General features: G+C 31.1%; 2 protein-coding genes across 3 annotated transcripts; both read left to right on the top strand.

The window, feature by feature from the left end:
- The first annotated feature begins 13,061 nt into the window (after positions 1 to 13,061).
- On the top strand, positions 13,062 to 15,563 carry LOC112744534 (uncharacterized). The gene is made up of 2 exons (XM_025794195.3): positions 13,062 to 13,308; positions 14,145 to 15,563. The coding sequence occupies exon 2, from the start codon at positions 14,275 to 14,277 to the stop codon at positions 15,088 to 15,090; it is 816 nt and encodes a 271-aa protein (XP_025649980.1). The 5' UTR covers positions 13,062 to 13,308; positions 14,145 to 14,274; the 3' UTR covers positions 15,091 to 15,563.
- Positions 15,564 to 17,395: 1,832 nt separating this feature from the next.
- On the top strand, positions 17,396 to 20,768 carry LOC112744535 (uncharacterized). 2 transcript variants are annotated; one of them, XM_025794196.3, is made up of 2 exons: positions 17,396 to 17,748; positions 18,918 to 20,768. In XM_025794196.3, exon 2 carries the CDS (start codon positions 18,967 to 18,969, stop codon positions 20,461 to 20,463), a length of 1,497 nt encoding a protein of 498 aa, XP_025649981.1. In that variant the 5' UTR covers positions 17,396 to 17,748; positions 18,918 to 18,966; the 3' UTR covers positions 20,464 to 20,768. The 2 variants fall into 2 exon arrangements, with proteins under 2 accessions (XP_025649981.1, XP_029148198.1); XM_029292365.2 differs by having other exon boundaries at positions 17,529 to 17,980.
- The last annotated feature ends 348 nt before the right edge of the window (positions 20,769 to 21,116 follow it).

Genomic DNA, 21,116 nt, shown 5'->3' on the forward strand with positions numbered 1-21,116 from the left:
AGTGATGGCAACTAAGTGATGAACTTGTAGAGGAAAATTTAGATCGACCAAGTACAGACTTAGAGAGAGAGAGAGAGAGAGAGAGAGAGAGAGAGAGAGAGAGAGAGAGAGAGAGAGAGAGAGAGACTTATGGCGACGACGAAGGACTCACCCGCGGAAGAAGACACCGACGCAGTTAGAAGAAAGGGGCTCACTGCAGCTAACGACGGCGAAGGGTTGAGCAGCAACAGCAAGAAGCTGAGTAGCGACGACGAGCAGAGCTGGGCCAATGGGCTGCAGAGAAGAAGACTTTGGTTTTTTTTGGAGTCTGGGTTGATCAGTGAATTTCTGAATGGAGGTATAAACAAAAATCCTAATCTCTCTCTATATATATATATATTCCGGCGCGAGTAGGGATAAATACACCCTAAATCCGACCCAGTCCTGTCTCGGATTGGGTTTAAACCCATCCCGATCAAGTATATAGGCGGATCGGGCACTCGCGAGTTTGGATACTCCTACCATCCTTATCGTTAAACCATTGAACCTATAATAATTGACTATGCTTTAAATTGCCGTAGGTTTTAAAATAAACTGCAGCTATTCGACGCATGTGTTATAGTGACATGCATAGAATAGGAACATGAAAACTCTTATATACATAGCCTTGGAGAGTCATTCACACACGTAGCATAACGTTCATAATAGATTCTTGATTTCTTTATTAATAGGCAATTGGTAAGAAGAATCAGATTTTACAATAGGAATAGAAGAAGGATGTCCAAATCTTTTATGATATACATCTAAAGAAGTGCAAATTGAAACAAGAATGGTAGATGCAATCGGAAGAGTAGGTATTGCTTTAGAAATAGTGACACGTTCAAAAAAAGTACATTTCATGCAGTCGATTTCAAGTGAAGTTGATAGTTGAGAGCAGTTAAATGATTTGACTGATTTAACTAAATTTTTATCTAACGACTCTCAATTATCAACTTTACATAAAGTTACCTACACCTAAATTTCCACCTCTTTGTAATAATAATATACGCGGATGAAGATATTAACATTAATTTTTGTACCTCTTAAATTTTGATTAATATTGACTTGAACATGGAGTAACTTATCCACTGAAATGTCACTGTTTGATGTCTTCTCCCAAATTAACCCAGCTAAAAATTTAGGTTAACTCTCTCTCTCTCGTAACAATAACCGTTTTGTTATTATTGGTGGTATCAATTATTGACAATGCGAATCAAGTTGGGTTGGTTTAGGGATTAGCTCACTAGTCCGCTTAAGTAAATGTTGGGAGTTCGAATTCTGACTTGTGCATGCAACAATCCATTGACCAGCGACAAACCCTTAAATGGAGCTCAGTACCACAACAGATTAGTCATTACTTTGCCGAATTTAGAGATACCGTGAAAAACCAAAATTATTGACCATGCGTTTTATTCTTCTTTGTTTATATATGTTTGTTTATTTTTTCAGAGCGACGCGCGACATCTAATTAATGAACAAAGCAACTTTGAAATGAATCCGCTAAAGATAACTTAAAATTGAAGCATCAAGCAAGTACCAATATATAATCTAATCTATCTAATTAATTAGTTAATACTAGTTACTATAAATTAGTAATCATATATGAAAGACAAAGAGGAAAAGCGAAAGTGTAAACCCACCTTTATAAGTGCAATAACTAATTAATTAACTTCACATACAATACACATGCTAAACGACACTAATTCTTGTCACCATGTATGTGTTTGTATGAAAAAGCCATCATTCACCACCTTTTTGCATTTTACGTTGATAAGATTCCTCTACTATATATAATAATGGGGCAACATTTTTCAATCGAACACCTTATCTTCTATTTCAAGAAAGCTAATTAAAGTAATATATATATTGAAAACTAACTTTTAATTAATTAACATTAGTTAATTTATATTTTAAAATTTATAATTTAAAGTGTAGAATTATAAATTTATATCTTAAGATGTAAAATTTAATATAAATTAAACAAAACAACTTTAAAAAAATTATGTTGGTTGAAGAAAATATTAGTTATCTAACTATGATTCGTACATTTATTATTACAAATAATCAAAGTAAGTAGACATTTTAAATTTTAAAAATATTAATAAAATAAAAACTGATCTTAAACTGATAAAATAAATAACAAAAGAATAAGAGTATTCATTTGTTTTAAAAAAATATAAGTTAATTATATTATTCAAAGATCACGAAATCCAATCAAATTTAAACTCTTATAAGTTAGTATTATTGGAATAAGGGTAATAGAAAGTTGGAATGAAAAATAGAATTAGTGATTTTTTTTTTTGTTTTTCATGGTATTTCTCAATCTGATAAGTCAAAAATTAATCTATTGCGATACTGAATTTCATTTAAGGGTTTATTGTTGGCCAATAAATGGCTGCATACATAATAGTATGTAGGGATGGCAATACCACTCGAACCCGCGGGTACCCACCCCGCCCCTACCCGCTCGGAGCGGGTAATTACCCGCCCAGCACCGGAGCGAATTTTTAGCGAGGCGGGTTCTTGGAAGGGGCGGGGCAGGGTCGGGTTTAAGTAATACCCGCCCCTACCCACCCCGCTATATATATAATATATACAATTTTAATATATAATATATATAATATATGTAAAATAATTAGTAAATGATTAATAATATTGTATCATATTTAAATTTTTACTTTAATTTAAGTTATATATGTGATGATAGTTATATAAATTTTGAAATTTAATTTTATTTATTGAATTTTAATAATTATAGGGGAGGAGCGGGACGGGTATCCGCAGAGACGAATTAGAGTTTAAAATTTTACTACCCACGTATAGAAGCGGGACGGGTTCTATGCGAGTTGTTATACAGCGGGACGGAATCGAATAGAATAAAAACCCGCCTCTACCCACTCCGTTGCCACCCTTAATAGTGTGTATAGATATATATAAACCCAACAACTCAATGTTTCATATACAAGAACTCTATAAAAATTAATAAACTAATCATAAAAACAAATAGTAATAATCTCAACCATAACTTAATACTCTAATTAAGTCCTAATAATTGGATCCAAATTTCACATATATGCATAGATATGAACACTATCTTTGATGGCCACACAAATTTTGTATCGGCGTGCTATATGATTGTGACATTTTAATTTACAATTTCTTTGCTCCATGCCTCCATCATATGATTATAAGAAGACACTGCTGATAATGTTGCGAATAAATATCTATTATTAAGTGAAAAGGGTAACTAATGAGAAGTTATTTATTTTAATAATTAACTTCAAATAAAATTGTCTTCACACACACAGGGTGGCAATGGGTAGGGTTAGGTAGGATTTGAACCCAACTCTAACTCTATCCGCGGGTTTTTAACCAACACTCAACCCTACTCTACTCGCGGATTAAGAAATACCCAACCTTAACCCTACCCGTACTCAACTCGCGGGTATCCGACCCTATTCGCGGGTTGACAAAAATAGAGGCCACTAGATTATTAAAAATTGTATTTATATCTCATTAAATGAAAAATATATTTTATAAAAATAAATAAGTAAAATTTACAAATTTATAAATTTAGTTTAGTGGTCAAGAAGCTTTTACACATGTTTAAGATCTTTGGTTCAACTCCCATATATAACATTTTTAATCATATATAACATATATTATGGGAGAGGTGCGGGTAGAGTTAAAACTCAACCCGCTCCGCACCCAACCATACCCGCACCAACCAGGCCTACACACTATATACATATAAATAACGAACGGATTAAAATGCATAAATAGAGATATTGTTATTAAATTACAAAAACCTCTATTATTATATTGTATAGTCATTGCATCAACAAGGTCATCATAAATGAAGATATATATCTTTAGGTATATTTCAATCTCCATGGCAGGACTTTATAATGACCAGTGCATGTTTAAATTAACCTCTCAACGTTTGTTAGTTGTACATATTGTGGCGGTACATTATATTTTTAGTCATAGGTTTATTTCAGAAAAGAACTTGTGTTTTCAGTGTGCCTGCATCATTCTTAGCTTTTGCATATAACATTCTTTGTATTTAGGCTAAAATATTGTTTTAGTTTTTAGTATAAGAGATTTTTAAATATTTATGTCGTTTTATATTTGATTTCTAGTCATCACATTAATTTGTTTTCTAAAAATACTTTTTATATATATTATTATCTTTTATTATTCTTTTGTCAATTTTATTTTCAAATCACTATAATTACTATTACTAGCTACGATTATCACACTATTGTAACTTCCTAAAAAATAGATGATAATAAAAAAATAATAATATTTTTAAAAGAGAAAAATAATTTTAATAAAAAAGATAAAATAAAATAAAATAATATTTTTGAAAAAAAATAAAAATTTTAAATGCTACAAATAAAATTAAAATTTAACTTAAACATAAAGACCTAAAATAATAATTTATCCTTTATATTTATATATATACACGTTTGAATAATGGCTCTCCCACGCCCAATTATTAGAAGTTGATTTCTTGAGATTCCAATATGGTCCTACGAAGTGTTATATATAGTACTATATATATATGCTCAACATATATATACATCTCAGATCACAAGTCTTTATTTTGTATATCAATAAATGGTCTCGGTCTCTGCCATTGTCACGTTGATACGATCTTTGTTGTCTGCGGCATTATTCTTTACATATTCCTAATTTATCAATCTACTACAAGGGAGGAACTGAATTGCGGCGGTTTTTCTAAGCTTTCGCAGCGACTTACAAATTACTAACGGCTTGTGAACTGTTGCTTTTTAAAATGTGGAGATTAGAATTTGCAACAATTTTTCTGGTATAATCGTTGCTAAATAAATAAAATTATATTTTGTCTTTATGATTTTGCTCCGGAAATAATTGAACTAATTAACTAGCTAGTTTAAAAATCTATAACATACAAACGTTGTATATATGTACCGAATTATGTTACGTGTACACTAAAATTAGCCAAAATCAACCACCAGTATAAAATACATACTAGAATATAAATACATATTGAAAATAAATTAAACCACACATGTATTTATACACAAATACATTGGTAGCTAATTTTAGTGTACAAATAAATAGCATTTTTGATATGTACCTATTAATTCATAAGATATAACAATTTATATATACTTTCACTTATGGGTTTAACTTTTTAAAATACGTAATTTCGTTTATAGGTTATAAATATTTTTATGATATGAAAGTCTAAAATTTGGCCCATCAAAAAAATTTATTTAAGCATAAAACATGGGAAAAAAAAAGAATTTTGTGCAAAATTCACATAAAGCCTAACAAAACTAACTATTACTTATTAATAAGGTGCGGTGTAAGATATATTTTGTTTGAATTAATTTCATAGTACAAATCTACTGTGTATATTTTTTTAACAAACTATAAATAAAAAAAGAATTGAATTATACTTAAGATATTAAGTTTGAAATGAATTATTATTATATATATGTAACATAAGATCGAATTGGATTAATCTCTAAAATTAATTATGTTTAGAATTACAATTGTTTTTAAAACAAATTATTTTTTACTTAGTTGAAATAATTATATATATGGTCGTTGTTGTCGTCGTCACATATATATATATAGTTTTTTTCTTATTTTGTGAGTATGTTAAAACAAGTACATGTGGAACAAGATCAATCATTCTTTTGTATTATTACGTAAAAATAAAATCATATCGGCGAAGATTATTTCTCTATGTCATTATCACCATATATATTCCTTTCTGCGATTAGGTCAAAGTTTGGTTAATCCAATCCCTTACCCACCTTATTGTACAAATGTTGAACAAAACGACAGCTTCAAAAAATTGTTATTAACATATGTTTTTTATATTTATCAAATTAAAGAGCTCATGAATCAATCATTCTTTTGATGGTAACTACGGTTAGCAACACAAACACAACAGATTCTTAACATATCTTCTTGTCAATGAGAAAAATAAAAAATATTTCGTTAAGTGTTTTTCGAGTTTGAGTTAAGATAGATACTAAACATCCAATGGATATAGCGACAATTTTTTTATGGTTTAGCGATAGTTTTGAACCGTCGCAAATTGGCACTTGACCAACCGTTATTCCATGTTATGATGCTAAATTGTTTTGCGACAACTTTTAACGGCCTTTAGCAATTATGGAAATAACCACCGTTAAACTAAATATTTTTTTTTTTAAATTAGGAGTGAGACTCGAATCCAAGACTTTAGGTAAGGATGGAAAGATTATGTTATTTGAACTATAACTCGTCGTCAGTTAAGCTAAATATTGCAATAGATTACTTCGTTGAGCTATATAGATTGTTTTGTGGCAACTTTTAACAGCTTTTAGCAATCACGGAAATAACCGCCATTAAACTAAATATTGCAATATATTGCTAAATTTGTTAAGCTGATCCGTATCAAATTCATGAAAAATAATTTGCTTCCGATTTTTTATTTTTTATTAAAAAAATACTTTTTCAGTGTAATTATCATCTATCTATCTTGATCTTTAGCCTGTGATATCCAAAAATTAAAAAGAAAAAAGGTTAGGCATCATATGACATACATTTCACTTGGTATATAATTTAATTTGTTTAATTTCTGGAACATTGTGGTGGTGGTGACTGAATTGTGAACGAACAAGCCGATAGAATCACAAGTCTAAATTCCCCAAATAATTGGAAAACAACAAAATAGTTATCTTTGGTGGGTCCTGAAATAATGGGTTAAGTCATTTTCATTGCATCCGTACAATTTCAAAAAATGTTGTACCTCTCCTTCTCATTTAGTTGTAGTGAAATTGAAGGAATTAAATACCCTCCAACTTGTGCATTTCGACAAACAACGTATTCATTGCCATATCACAAAACAAATTTGGTTTTTGATTTGGATTTCGCCTCTCTTTGATTATGAAAATGATAGTTACTAAGGGAAAAAATCAAAGAAGGAATAATGTAATTGAAAAAAAAATATCTATTAACATATTCGATTCATTATTTCAATAATGACTTTGAAAAATTTTATTATTAAAAGAATAATATTCTAAATCTATCTCTGAAAAATTTTGTTGTGTTAGATAATTTAATCTTCAAAAAATTTTAATTACCAAATTAATTTTTTATTTTTTATTTTATTAAATAAATCAATCTTCACATTAAAAAATGTTAGTAAAATATTAGACAAATGGATCTTTATATATAGATAATTTGATATGATATGAAGGTTGATTAGTCTAATATAAAAAAAGTTTAAAAATTAATTTATTTAGTGATTAAAATTTATTTAGAACTAAAATATTCGACTAAAAATATTTTAAGTATTAATTTCGAGTATTACTTCAATAAAAATTTAGGGTATTAAAATGAGAATAATTACATCAAAATTTCCTCTTGTGAGCTAAATTATTATTCTTCGTTCATATAGGATTATCCCCTTTAATTTAAATTTCTTTGGATCGGAGTGCATGCATGCCATGCTATTTTAGCAGTATTATCACTAATTAAAAAATAAAATCTTGTAAACGAGAAAATGATTTATATATAATAAGCAAAGAGATATTAGTATAATTATTTACCAAGTGGTAAAACGTAAAAGTAGAAGTTATGATTTTAACTTTGGAAGAATATTGAGAGGTTGCGTGTTTGAGAGAGATGCTTACGTCAAAGTACAAAATTGGTACGAAGGCAGATCCAACTTCCAAGTTCCAAGAAATGGAGTGAGTTCGGTCCTTCACTGAAGAAGATAGTGCATCAATCATTATCAATTATTACTATTACTGGCTGCTACCATAACCAATTTAATTATCCCTTTAAGTTTTATTTGATTATTTAATTTGTTGTTTCATGGGGATTGGTCCATCCAGCTACGGATAATCCCACTCCATTAATTACTTCGCTCATCTCATCGTTTTTTTTTTATGGTATTTTTTATTTTTTAACTCAAAAACTAATTTGTCACGCATTATAATTTTATTTAAAAATTTATTGTTGATTAATAAATTATTATATATAAAAAATAAAATTTAAATTTTTGACATTTACGTGCTTAAATAAACTAATAAACTAATTATCAGAAGATTTAATTATTATGTCAATTTTTATAGTTTTACTGAATTTTTAATTAGACTTCTATACTTTATTTTCTTTTTTATTGAGTATTAGATTTTATAATTAAGTTTCTACTATAACAAAAATATTGGAATTAACAGAATATTTTATTAAGCAAAACGAATATACCTAATATTTGATTGAATATTCTGTATAATTTAACAGAATATTTGTTAATTTTAACGTTTTATTACGTTAGAGACCTAATTACAAAATCTGATATGGTCTAAAAACTCAACTAAAAAAATATAAAGACCTAATTAAAAATTTAGTAAAATTATAAAGACGACCGACAAAATAACTAAACCTTATTAAAAAACTTAAGTTGATTTCCACTCACCATTATTATTCAACTTAAATGTTGTATATTATATATTATAATAGGGATAAGTATGATTTTGGTCCCCAACGTAGGGGCTGAAAATTTTTTTCGTCCCTCGCCTTTTTTTTTTGCTCTAAAATGGTCCCCAAGGTTTCGGTTTGTTTTAAAATCGTCCTTTTTACCAATTTTATTTTTTTTATTACCAAATTATCCTTTATAAAAAATTTTTAAAATAAAGTAAATATAAAATAAAAAAAGAAAGGGGATACAGAAGTGGGGTGGGGGGGCCGAGAAAGAAAGAAAAGGGGGGGGAGGGGGGCCGAGAAAGGTGGGGGGAGGGTGGAGGGTAGAGGGTGGAGGGTGGAGGGGGGAGAGAAGAGGGACGCCATGCCGCCGCTCCGCCGTCCGCCACCGATCTTCATTACCGCCGCCGCTCTTCGCTGTCGCTGCCGCTCTTCGCTCCGCCGCCGCTCTGCTCCTCGAGGAAGGGGGAAGGGAACACGAAGGGAGAAGAGGGGGGAGGGGGGTTTCGGGAAGAAGAGGGGGAAGGGGGAGGGTCCTCGCCGCCGCCCCGCCGCTCTTCGCTGCCGCCGCTCTGCCGCACCACCGCACCGCACCCCCGCCGCATCACCGCACCGCACCACCACCACCTTCTCCTTCTCCTTCTCCTTCTCCTTCTCCTTCTTCTTCTGCTGCTTCTGTTTTTTATTATCAATTTTTCTAGTTTCTGTTCTTTTTTGATTGTTCTTCTGATTCATTTATCAATTATTTTTGCTGAGTTCTAAGTTCTGGGTTGAGTTTTGATGATGATGATGTGTTATGGGTTCTGGGTTGAGTTATGGGTTCTTGTTTTTTTTGTTGTTGTTGTTCTTCTGCTTGTAACTGCTTTTGTTGTTGTTGTTCATTTGATTTCATTGTTGTTCTTTGCTTCTAGTTATTGTTGTTGTTGTTTCATTGGTTGATTCCATTGTTGTTCTGCTTCTGTGCTTCTGTTCTTCAATTTCTGCGATTCTGTTCTTCACCTTCTGAGTTTGATGATGATGATGATGATGATGATGATGATGATGATGATGATGTGGTGGTGGTGGTGGTGGTGGTGGTAGTGGTGGTTCTGGTGGTGGTGGTGGTGGTGGTTCTGTTCTGGTGGTGGTGGTAGTGGTGGTGGTGGTTGATTTTGGTTAATTTTGGGGTGAAGGAAAAAGGGTATTTTCGTCCGAAGGACGATTTTAAAACAAACCGAAACCTTGGGGACCATTTTAGAGCGAAAAAAAGGCGAGGGACGAAAAAAATTTTCAGCCCCTACGTTGGGACCAAAATCATACTTACCCCTATTATAATATAAACAAAAACAACATGATGGTTATTATATCTCAAATAATAAGTGTCGTTTTAAAGTAAAAAAAAAGGAACATTCCAAAGAATTATATTCTAAGGAATATTTCATCTAAGAATATTTTATTCAAATATTATAAAGAGTTTTATTTATTTAGAGATTACAAAATGTTGGGATTGTTTTGAATATTTATTATGATATGTTTGTTTTATTATACATATTTTTGAATTAATTTTAATTTTTTAAAATAACTCCATCCAGTATCAATAAAAGGAGAAATCCTTTGACAAAAGAAATATAATAATTTTGTAATCAACTTATTATAGATTAAAAAAAAAACCAATGAATATATAAATAATTACAACAATAAACTTATAAGAAATATTAATTATCATATGCTTTGTATTAATTAGGCGACAATTCACTGAAGTTTCTCTTGTTACAAATCAATGATTGAGAGACATACATGTAGTGACAAAAGTTTTATGATCATGATGTTCCCCTTGAATCTACTAATGTATGTCATTGTATATGAAATTTTATTCAACATTCTTATCAAGCTCCACAGTGAAAAAATGAAACATGTTGAAACTTAATTAATCTCTATCTTGTGTTATTTTTTTACTTTAGGGTAAACCATGCACCCTAAGTTTTTGTATGTATAGCTTCAATCAATATATATATATACAAAAAAAAAAAAAAACACAAAAACGACTAATCCATTAATATTTTTGACATTGCTAACAATAACCAAATGGATTAGTGCCACATTATTTTGTTCAATTACTAATCAATTAACTGCAATTGTTTAGTTTCTTTATTGTTAATACAATAATCTAACTCATTAAAATTTTCTTGTGAGATGAGGCTTTCAAAAAAACCTTAGTTGTTCATAAACTTACTATGGTTTGTATATTATTAGAAGCAATCCTATTCAAATAGAAATTACTCATACCATATGATATTTGATCAGAAATTAATTGGATATAAATAAATTTAAATATACATTTAATTATATAATTCTCACATCAATAAATAACAATTTTTTATATTAATGGCATAAATAATCATGATCCAATATAATTTAAAAATTATATAAAATATTTTATCCCGTCAATGATTCATTTTGATTATTGGAAAGGAAAATTTCTTAGCTTGAATTGCCATGTCAACTATGCTTTGATCTCTTCGATCGTGTCCAACATCTTGGATTTTGGTCCCCGCCATCAAAATTTGTCCCTATTAAGGTTGATCTAGATTTATTTTCTCTTGAGGTGGTCCATGTTCAAATCAAGTTTTCTAATTTGTTTAATTTCTTAGGGTTGGTCATATCTACATTAATTCTCTCTATATAAATTGTGGTTTTAATTTTTTTTTTTAAATCAAGTAGTATATTCACATTAATTTTGTGTGTCATTGCTTTCATCATATCAATATCATGCCACAACATTTCATCAATCGATCATGTTAGCATGGCCTGTCTGGTCTAGACTAATTAAATTCATACAACATACATTATTCATAGTAATAAACTATAGTAATTAATTACAGAAAGAAAAAAAATCATAATAATAAAACAACAAAACTGTGGTAATACTGCAAGGAAACATTTTCTGTTTAGCACTGAAGATACTTTGTATTAAAGTAAAAGAAGGTATGATGATAGAGGAAACAAAAATGGGGATAATAATGCCAAATGAACAAAGTTGAATAGTTGATGATACCCATGTCACTACTACAAGAGAGTACAAAATATTCTGGCAGTTTTTTATAATTAGCGACAGTTTTAAACTGTCGCAAAATCAAATACCGGTGGTTAGGTGAACCACCTTGACTATTGGCGTGGAGAGTTGATTTCGCGACGATTTTCAGCAATTGCTAAGACTTTCTTTTTTTGTGCGTTTTTTTTTTTTGGAAATTTTGTAAACAAGAAAAAAAGAGAACAAAAATAATAACACTATATTATCGGTCCTATTTTCTTATTCTCATTTATTTTTAGGGAATATAGCAATGCTACATGAAAACTCTATATATAGCAATGCTACATGAAAACTCTATATAGACCTGGACTTGGATCTTCTAAAGTCGAAATATTTTTTTTCACCAAAAAGTGTATAAGGCTTCTATGTTTTTTTCTTGCTTCGGGCCTCCATGGTTTTCAATGATCACAAAAACAACCATCTTCATTATAAAAGAAAAGAAATGAGAAAAAATTCCCATACCTAAAAATATTTCAAGGAATATATGAGCCAGGTTACACACAACAGGACTGGCCCGAGTTAGATTTGATTTGATTGGAATCTGACTTGAATATTCGTCCATTTAAACAATCCAAATTCGTCAACGAACCTTACCTCACATGGCATGTCTTCTTTTTCCCACTTCAAAGGTCTAGAATTTAAACCTTAAAAAATGTAATTGAAGAAAAAAACGTGATAAAATGTGTGAGGAGTGTGTGGATGTGTTGTGTATTTAAGATTGGGGTTGTCCAATTCATTGGAGTACCTAGGATTGGAAGTTATCTAATCTACTGACAAAAAAAAAAAAATCCAAATTCGATTCTAAATTAATCAAAAATAAATTAAATTAAATTTGCAGCTAAGGTTTTAATTCGAACCCTAGAAATAATTAAATAGTGATGAATAGAACCCTTAAATAATGTGTTAGTGTGTAATGTGTTTGAATTTGTAATACTTAGGAGGATTAAGAATTTTCAATTTGTCTGAAAAAAAATTATACATAAATAAAAAGGCTAAGTTAAATTTAATTGATTCGATAGATAATTAATATATAAAATTTTTGTAAATTTAATATAATAAATTAATAAAATTTTATTTTTAAATATTGTATTTGATATAGAATTATATCAAAATAAATTGTTTTAAAAAAAATTGATACTATATAATATAAAAAATATTAGTTAAAGTATAAAAATATAATATTTTATTAATAATTTTAACATAAAATATATATTTTAATTAAAACATGTATTATTAATTATAAAATTATATATTTAAATTAATTTTAATTAATAAAACAAAAAATATGTATTATTAATTATTAAAAATATACGGGTGTCAATTAAAATAGTATTTATGTTTATTATAAATGGTATAAAAGTAATGAAATTAATTTTATATTATTAATTACTAAAACCAAAAATTTAAAATCGCCCAACAATGTAGACAAAAAAGAGTAGAAGAAAATATCTCTGATGTTTGTTCCTTTTTCCAAAAATAGAAAAATGAATAATGATGAATTGGATTATTGAAGTTCTAAAACGAAGAAAGGAAGGGGGTGAATGACACGGTGTCGTTTTAGGAGCCACTTGGCTGAAAGATCTCAGTCAGAGAGAGAAGAGAAGAAGCTGCTCCATGTTTCCGGAGAAAACCTCTGTCTCTGTAGAGAGAGAAACCAACACACAACAATGACACGGAAAATAAAAGAACCCTTTTTTCTCTCTATAACCTCAAAATTTGTTGCTTGCAATCGCTTCCACCGTTTGGTACTCATCTATCTTCTTTCCTGTGCATTCAATTTCATCAATGTTGCGCAGCAATTCATTTTTTTTTATTAGGGTTTTTTCTTTTATTTGATGGGTTGCGATTGATTTTTGAACTTCGATTCAGCTCGTTCGGCATTTGCATTTCTGAATTTGTTTTCAATTTCCGCTGTTTGGATTGTGTAACTAATTAATTAGATTGACGAAATGTCTCATTGATTCGATTTTTTTTGTTTGGGTGGGGGATTGAAGAAATGTCGAGGAATTGAAACCTATTTTTCTCCCTTGTTTTGATTATTCAGATGGATATTAGTGGAGATATTAGGTTTTTATGTATTGTTTATTTTTTAGACAAATGCATGTTCTGTTGTGATTAATTTCTTACTAGGTTAATAGGTTATTGGCAACTGTGTAGTTTTTTCTATTTTGCATTCTGTATGATGCTTGACTGATTGATCTTGGTCTCAAATGTTGTTACTTGTTAGGCTTCCAAATTCAAAAGTTTTAGCTTTCTGTCATTCTGTGGCTATGTTGTTTTGTAAAAAGCGAAGGGAATTACATTCATATTTAACAGTAGCACAAACCACAAGGGTATTGTACTTATAGTTAATCATGCTGTGAGAAGTTGTCAAATGCATGTATAAGGGAGGTAGTGATATGGATTACTAATCATGACATTTGATCTTGTTTCCTGATTGATTATGATTGTATAAAGTGTGTCAAGTGCATGTATAAGATTAGGTAACATGATTTCGTTTCTGATTCTGTCGATGGCATTTTTCTCATTATTGCATGAAAACATTAAGTTACTGTTCTGATCATTTTTATTTTGGGATTAGGATTAACCATGAGACAACTCTGAACCCCTTGACATGCTTCTGGACTTGATGATTTGGGTTAGTCGTTAACTGTCACAATGAGGTCCAAATGATGCTTTCTTCTTGGTTGTTTTACCCACTGTGATTCAGTATGTGGAACTTTGCTTCGAATTGCATTGTTGGGAGTGTGGGTCAGAGAAACGAGTGTGCAAGGCCATCTCACGCTACTTCAGAATGTTCCGACGATGAGACTTCTATTGTGAGCAGAGAAGAAGGACTGGAATGTCCAATATGCTGGGAATCTTTTAACATTGTCGAAAATGTGCCTTATGTTTTGTGGTGCGGTCACACCCTATGTAAAAATTGCATCCTGGGACTGCAATGGGCTGTGGTTAAATTTCCAACACTTCCAATTCAGCTTCCACTTTTTATCTCCTGCCCATGGTGCAACCTTCTATCTTTCCGTTTAGTTTATCGGGGAAATCTGAGATTCCCTCACAAGAACTACTTTCTTCTTTGGATGGTTGAGAGTATGAATGGTGATAGAGTGAAGACCCATTCAACTTCATATGGGGATCATCATCATCATCATCATCATCCAGTGTTTCCAAATAGGGACAATTTTGCTACAGGAAGCCAATTAAACCATGGCAACACTAGGAGGGGACAAGTTCTCCATCCAGAGTCATTGAGTTCCAATCGGTTTCATCACAATACTGGTAACTACCTCAGTATGGAAAGACTGCATACATCTATTCGCAAGTCCCTGGTTTTATTTGTTCACTTGACAGCAAAGTTCCCCTTGATCATCGTATTTCTTTTGATTGTCTTATATGCAATACCGGCCAGTGCAGCCATTTTGGCTCTGTATATACTTATTACCATTGTGTTTGCTCTCCCATCATTTCTCATCTTGTACTTTGCATATCCTAGTTTGGATTGGCTTATCAGGGAAATTATCACTTGAGATTGCAATGCGGGTGTTAAGAAGGCGAAGGCTGTCTTTCTTCGTCTAGTACCCCCTTAATCTACTATGATTTCCTTGCAATTAGCCGACTTCGCTATTTAGAAGCTTGGTTATTCTTCTTTCAATGTTGGAGGTTGTGGATTCAGTTTTTAGCATAACCTTGTTGACCGCTACCAAGCATGCGGAGTGAATATGGCAAAGAATCAAAGCTTGTGCCTTCTCCTTGTTGCAAATGGTTGCTCCATTAGTTTTGGAGCTTCTGAAGAACAGATCTGGTGTAGTTATCAAGTGGATCAATATAAAAAAAAAAAAAAAAAATTCTTTTAGTTTGCTGTGTGTAGAGACATGTATGTTCCTTATAATACAGCATTTGTTTTAGCTGTACTATTTTTGCAAAGTTGTAAGTATGCATGTACCTATTGAATTGTTTGTCTTGTTATTGTCTGCTTGAAGGTCTTGCTCTCTGTGATATCTATTTTGTGTGTATGTCTTGATATGTTCACTTTCTCAAGATCATGAAGCAGAGCAATTTAAGATTTTTCTGAAGATAAAATAGCTGATTCTCGTTGTGGGATCAATTTAGTCTGATTCTGAAATGCAATTTGCTGACACATGATTCAGTTATAAGTACACTACCTACCACTTGGAAATCATATGTTTATGAATGATAAGAGAGTGGCATCTGTTCTATAATTCAATCTATATCATTAAATTATAATAATAGTGCATGATGTGTGTAATACACGATGGTATTGTCTTATATGAAGGTAGAGTAGGAAACATTCTTGGCATATTCCATTAAATATCCTTTTAATAAATATTGTGAATAACATAGTGAAATACCTGAACCTGAAAGGTGCACTAGCAAAAATGATTGACCTTGTTTATCGGCCATTCTGAAAATAATATTCCAAGTATAGTAGTGGAAACAACCCAATAGTAATTTCAAAATTACCATGTTGATTAGTAGTGTCTCAACATCTAGATGTGAGATGCAAATTCACCTTAAAACATAAAACACACAACAAATTGATACTATTGGGACCTTAACTAACTATTAGTTGGCCGATGAGTCATAGTTCAAATCACAAGATTCGAATCTGAGCTTCTATTTAAATATTTTTATTCTGTCATTCTAAATTTATGCTCATGTTTATCTTTTGTCGCCAATATTTCATAAGTTTAATTTTGATGTACTGATAGTGTAAAACGTTTTACACAGTCGTACAATCACATCCGTTTTATTGGATAATGATTCACGCAGTCAATGTGAAAGATAGTTATTTTTACTATGTGACATTACGTAATTGAATGCACGTGTAAAACTACTTTATACTGACAGTGCATTAAAATTAAATTCATATTTCATTTCATATAACATAGTTGATCTAACGACAATATGATAAAATTTGACCTTAAATCCAAAGATTTTTTTTTTTGCCACATAAAATTATAGCGTCCCTTTCACCATCTTGCTTAAAACTATCTACTAAATAGGATAAAACTTGTTAGCTCTACAAGCCTGGACACGAGATTAGAGAAGGACTGAAGCACTATGAGCAACAAGAATATCTTCGAAAATGACAAAAACACACGTCGATTCTTCCCTTATTAGTTGTTTCCTTGAAGATTCCTTATTAGTTATTTGACAAACCATATTGTGCTGTTTGTTGGGTTTTAGTTTTTAATTCTTTCTAATTAACTTGTCCTTGCATATCGGATGTCGAGTTTCTTATAATATCTGAAGTAAGATAGGACACAGTCCTTTTATTAGGTTGAAAAAGACATACATGTCTTGATCATAGGAATTATGGAAAGTTTGCATGTCTTTTTTTTTTTTGTTTAACTTGTACATAAAAGTTCAGGTAGATAATTGAGACGTAAACGACATGTTTCATTAAGTCGTTTTGCTTGAGCATTTTAGCAGATTGTTCACTTGTTCTTAAAGATTATCTTTTTCTGTTTTTAACAGAATACATCTTTTATAAACAGAACATAGAGATAAGAAAGAAACTCCAAAAAGAGTATACATTTTGAAAATACATGTTAATAATTACAGAAAATCAGAATTTGAAATTAAATAGTAAAAAAGGACAGTCACCAAAAAAATAAAATAAAATAAAATAAAAAAGAATTGCAATGACCAAAATTAATTTTCAACGACCAAAATTAATATTCATATGAAGAAATTTTGTCTTTATCTTTACAATTTTACCAAGTCCACATTAATAAGTTGTTTTTAATTGCATGTCATTTTAAATATATTTTTTCCTTTAACTAGTAATATTGGTGCATTAAATTTCGAATTTTGATTAAGATTTTTCAAATGGGACCCCAAAAAAGATCCAAAAATAATATTTTTACTCTTTTTTTTTTTAAAAAATAGAAAAAGAATAGAAATCCAATGTTCTCTCTTATAACAAACGCGCACTGAAGAAGAAACAGAGTTCACCGAAACATAGGAAACGAAACAAACCAGAAACAGTTACTTGCTTTGCATGCAGTTCAAATCTCAAAGCAAAATCCTTTTTTTTTTAATCCCAACTAAATAAAGGAGTGGCTCAGTGTTCACTCTGTTACGTTCTGTTCCTTTTTCTTCTCTTTCTGTTGCAGCATCCTCTGTTTTCTCTGCTCTGAAAACTCTGTATATAACAAAAGGTAAATGCTACTACCCGTTATAGCTTCAAAAATTATCATGTGGGTTCACATAAATGTATGATCTTGATTGGATTATTGAGATGGGTATGCTACTCTCCTTATACATCTCTTTTTGGCTTCATTTGGGTGTGTTTTGTTTACGGTGGTGCTTTGTGAAGATATAAACATTGCTTCAGCATTATGGTTGTCTGATTTTTCTGATGTGCTTTTCTTACTGGTGAACCAGTTCAAGGTGATGGTTTCTTCTGAATATGAATATGAATTTTTTCTTGAAATGTGTGTGTGGTGTTGGCATGAAAAGGGAGCTGCATGTTCCTGATTTTGTTTTGAATGAATGTTCTGATGCATTTGATCATCTGCTGTAATAATTTCAAGTTGATCATAGTGTTTGTAATTCAAATTTCCCAGATTGAATCTATTGTTGTGTTTCTTCTTCACTGATTTCTTCCTTAGATGAAAGGTTACTTTGGTGATGTGACTTTAAATGCCTTTTATATTTAGGTACAGTTAATTAAAGCTTAGAGGTGCATAATTTATACTCATATAATATATGTTTAATTGTTTTCAAGATGTATGATTTTCTTTTCCATTTCAAAGGCATGTTTGTAAAATTTAGTAGTTTATTGAATGGAGCCTCTCTCTTCTTTTTTTTAATATTTTTTATTTTTTTATTTTAGTGTTTGAAGCTATCGCTTCTTTACAAGATTTTTGTGCCTTTTTGGCTTCTTGCTGTTGCATTTATTGTTTCATGTAATCCTAATTTGTGTGTATTTCTAGAATCCTAGATTTTATGGAGAAGAATCAGATGCAAAACAAGTAACTCTGATGTTGCCTTGGCATTCTGCTAAGCATTCATAAAATGTTTTCCCTAAATTGAGATTGAGTTTTTTAAAAATAATTTCTTTCTCCAACTTTCAAAGATTTTGATTTGGAGGTAGTAAATATTTTTCATGATATGATGCACTTTGGTTGATATAGTTTCATGCTTTGTCACCTTACCATTCTTGATGTTTATTGTTTACCCTTAAATTATGTACTATGACTATAAATTTTGAATGCACATTTTGTTTTTAGTTTTCTGTTTTAATAGGCATTTTCATAAGTTTCCATTTTGTATTGTATATTTGTATTTGCATCATTCTAAGGTGGTTTTGTTATCCTTGTTTCAGTGGTCAAGCTCTGAATCTTGTTCTGCATTCCTCATCTCCTATCTGATTCATGGCTCCCTCGAACATCGATATAGCAATGATTACAGAAATACCCATGTCCGGTCGGGGTGAATTCAGAAGGCACTCCACCGGAAAATTAAGTGCTGGAATTGGTGAACAAAAAGCTCTTCCTCATTATCTAAGATCTTCCACTGGCTCCTGTCATGATCATTGTAAATTTGGGAAGAATGAGGAAACTGAAGCAAAGAAGAGACCTTCTATTCCTAAAAGCGGCGAAAGAAAAATTATTCGGCGAAATTCGGAAGAGGTGATCGGAGGGGTAACTATCTTTGTTGACAAGCGTAGAGCATCGCTTGATTCAAAAGCAATGCAAAAGATATCAGTGTTCAAGAACACCGAATCAGTTAAATCTATGGTCCAAAATTCTCATACTTCAGACAGTCAAAAACAAATTGGGAATGAAGTTCCAATGAACAGGAACAGAACATCATTGGCCAAGAAAATGAGGGAAGGAACTTCTTCAAGAGAAATTTCCAAGAAGGAGGAGACTCCACTGATTTCAACGGCGAAAATAATTGGAACTTCATCAAAGAAGCCTTCTTCAAAAGATATTGAGTTGTCTGACAAGCATGTGATTTTTGTGAATGCAAACGCGGAGGCAACGAGGAAAACGGTTTCTAAGAACTCCTCAATGGACTTTGGTGGCAGTAAGAGTAGGGAGATTAAGATCGAAAAGAAGAGGGAAGTCATTTCCGCAGTAGCTTCACCTTCAAGAGTTTCTTTGCCATCATTGAAAGCTTCTCTCAAGAGAATTCCAAGTATTAATGCAAGGAAGCACAAAAGCCTGAAAATTGCCTCTAATCTCAAGAACCAAACCAAGCCTAGAAAAGAAAATCCTGAACCACAACACAATGAGGTTGAGGAAAAGACATTGTATATTCTCGAGGTTGAAAACGAAAGCCAAACTTTGCAATCCGATCATCAAAATGAAAGCCCGGATACCGAATCATCCCTCTCCAATTCACCGCTCACTCAATCCTCATCCGAAGAACGCGGAATCGAAACTGAAAAAGCAACCACTGAGTTTGGGGAGGATACTTCTTCAGGAAGCAATGGAATTGCATGCATGGAAAATGTGAACAATAATAATACTTTGGAAGCTGAGGAGAATGACAAGCCTAGAAAAGATGAAATTTCATGCTCTAAAGAGGAGGAGGGCCAAGTGTTAAGAAAAGTTGAGATCTTTAGCAGGCAAATGGTTGAAACTCAAACTGAGAAAAGACACAATCCAAGGAAGCTAAAGTTCAAGAGAGGAAGTATGTTGTGGAATAATGCTAAGGGTGAAGCTACACAAGGTGTTGTTTTGAGGAATAATTTGAAGGGAAAGAAATATGGGGAGGCATTGATGAACAATGTGATTGAGGAAACTGCAAATAAACTTGTTGAGATCCAGAGAAGCAAGGTTAAGGCATTGGTTGGTGCCTTTGAATCTATAATATCTCAACAGAACAGCAAGAGCCCTTTGGAAAACACCCTAGCACAATAGGTTACTAAATTTTTTCCTTTTATGGTAGACAAGTTTTCTTTTTTTAGTAATACTAAATTCTATAGTATGATCTTGAATTTCTTGTAATAGGATCTGTGTGCCCATAACAAAGAACATAGTATTGCAAGTTAATATGGAATAAGGCACTAGAGTTTTGAAAATAAGCCCAAGCTTGTTGAAGTAGATTAGAGTCAACAAGCTGTATATGTGGCTCTGTAGGAACTAGGGGTAAATTTGTCTTTGTATGTAGAACCTAATAAGAATAAGAATAATGATATTGAAGTATGTGTGTAAAATTGGAAGAAGAATCTTGTGTTCCCCTCTTATATTACCTTATGTGCTAATTATAGATTAAATTTTTATGTTAACCAAAATAATCACTATATTTCTATGTATATTTATATAAGTTATATACTGAAATAATCAAATATTTGATAATAAAATAAATATTTAAATTTATCATAGAAAAATAATTAAATTTTTAATAATAATATAGTAACTTTAATATATTTTTATTTGATAAATAATTTTTAGTTTCGATATAATATAATTATTTTCGGTAAAAAAAACACTAATTTCTCGACATCACATAGAAAATTATATATTCATATTTATAACTAGTTTAATTTAGCATGAGTATTAAATTTTACTAT

The sequence above is a fragment of the Arachis hypogaea genome, chromosome 14, assembly GCF_003086295.3.
Source record: "Arachis hypogaea cultivar Tifrunner chromosome 14, arahy.Tifrunner.gnm2.J5K5, whole genome shotgun sequence".
Classification (NCBI taxonomy): domain Eukaryota; kingdom Viridiplantae; phylum Streptophyta; class Magnoliopsida; order Fabales; family Fabaceae; genus Arachis; species Arachis hypogaea.

Coding starts and splice junctions, on each gene's coding strand:
- LOC112744535 (XM_025794196.3), top strand. CDS start 18,967: ATGGCTCCCTCGAACATCGATATAGCAATGATTACAGAAATACCCATG.
- LOC112744534 (XM_025794195.3), top strand. CDS start 14,275: ATGTGGAACTTTGCTTCGAATTGCATTGTTGGGAGTGTGGGTCAGAGA.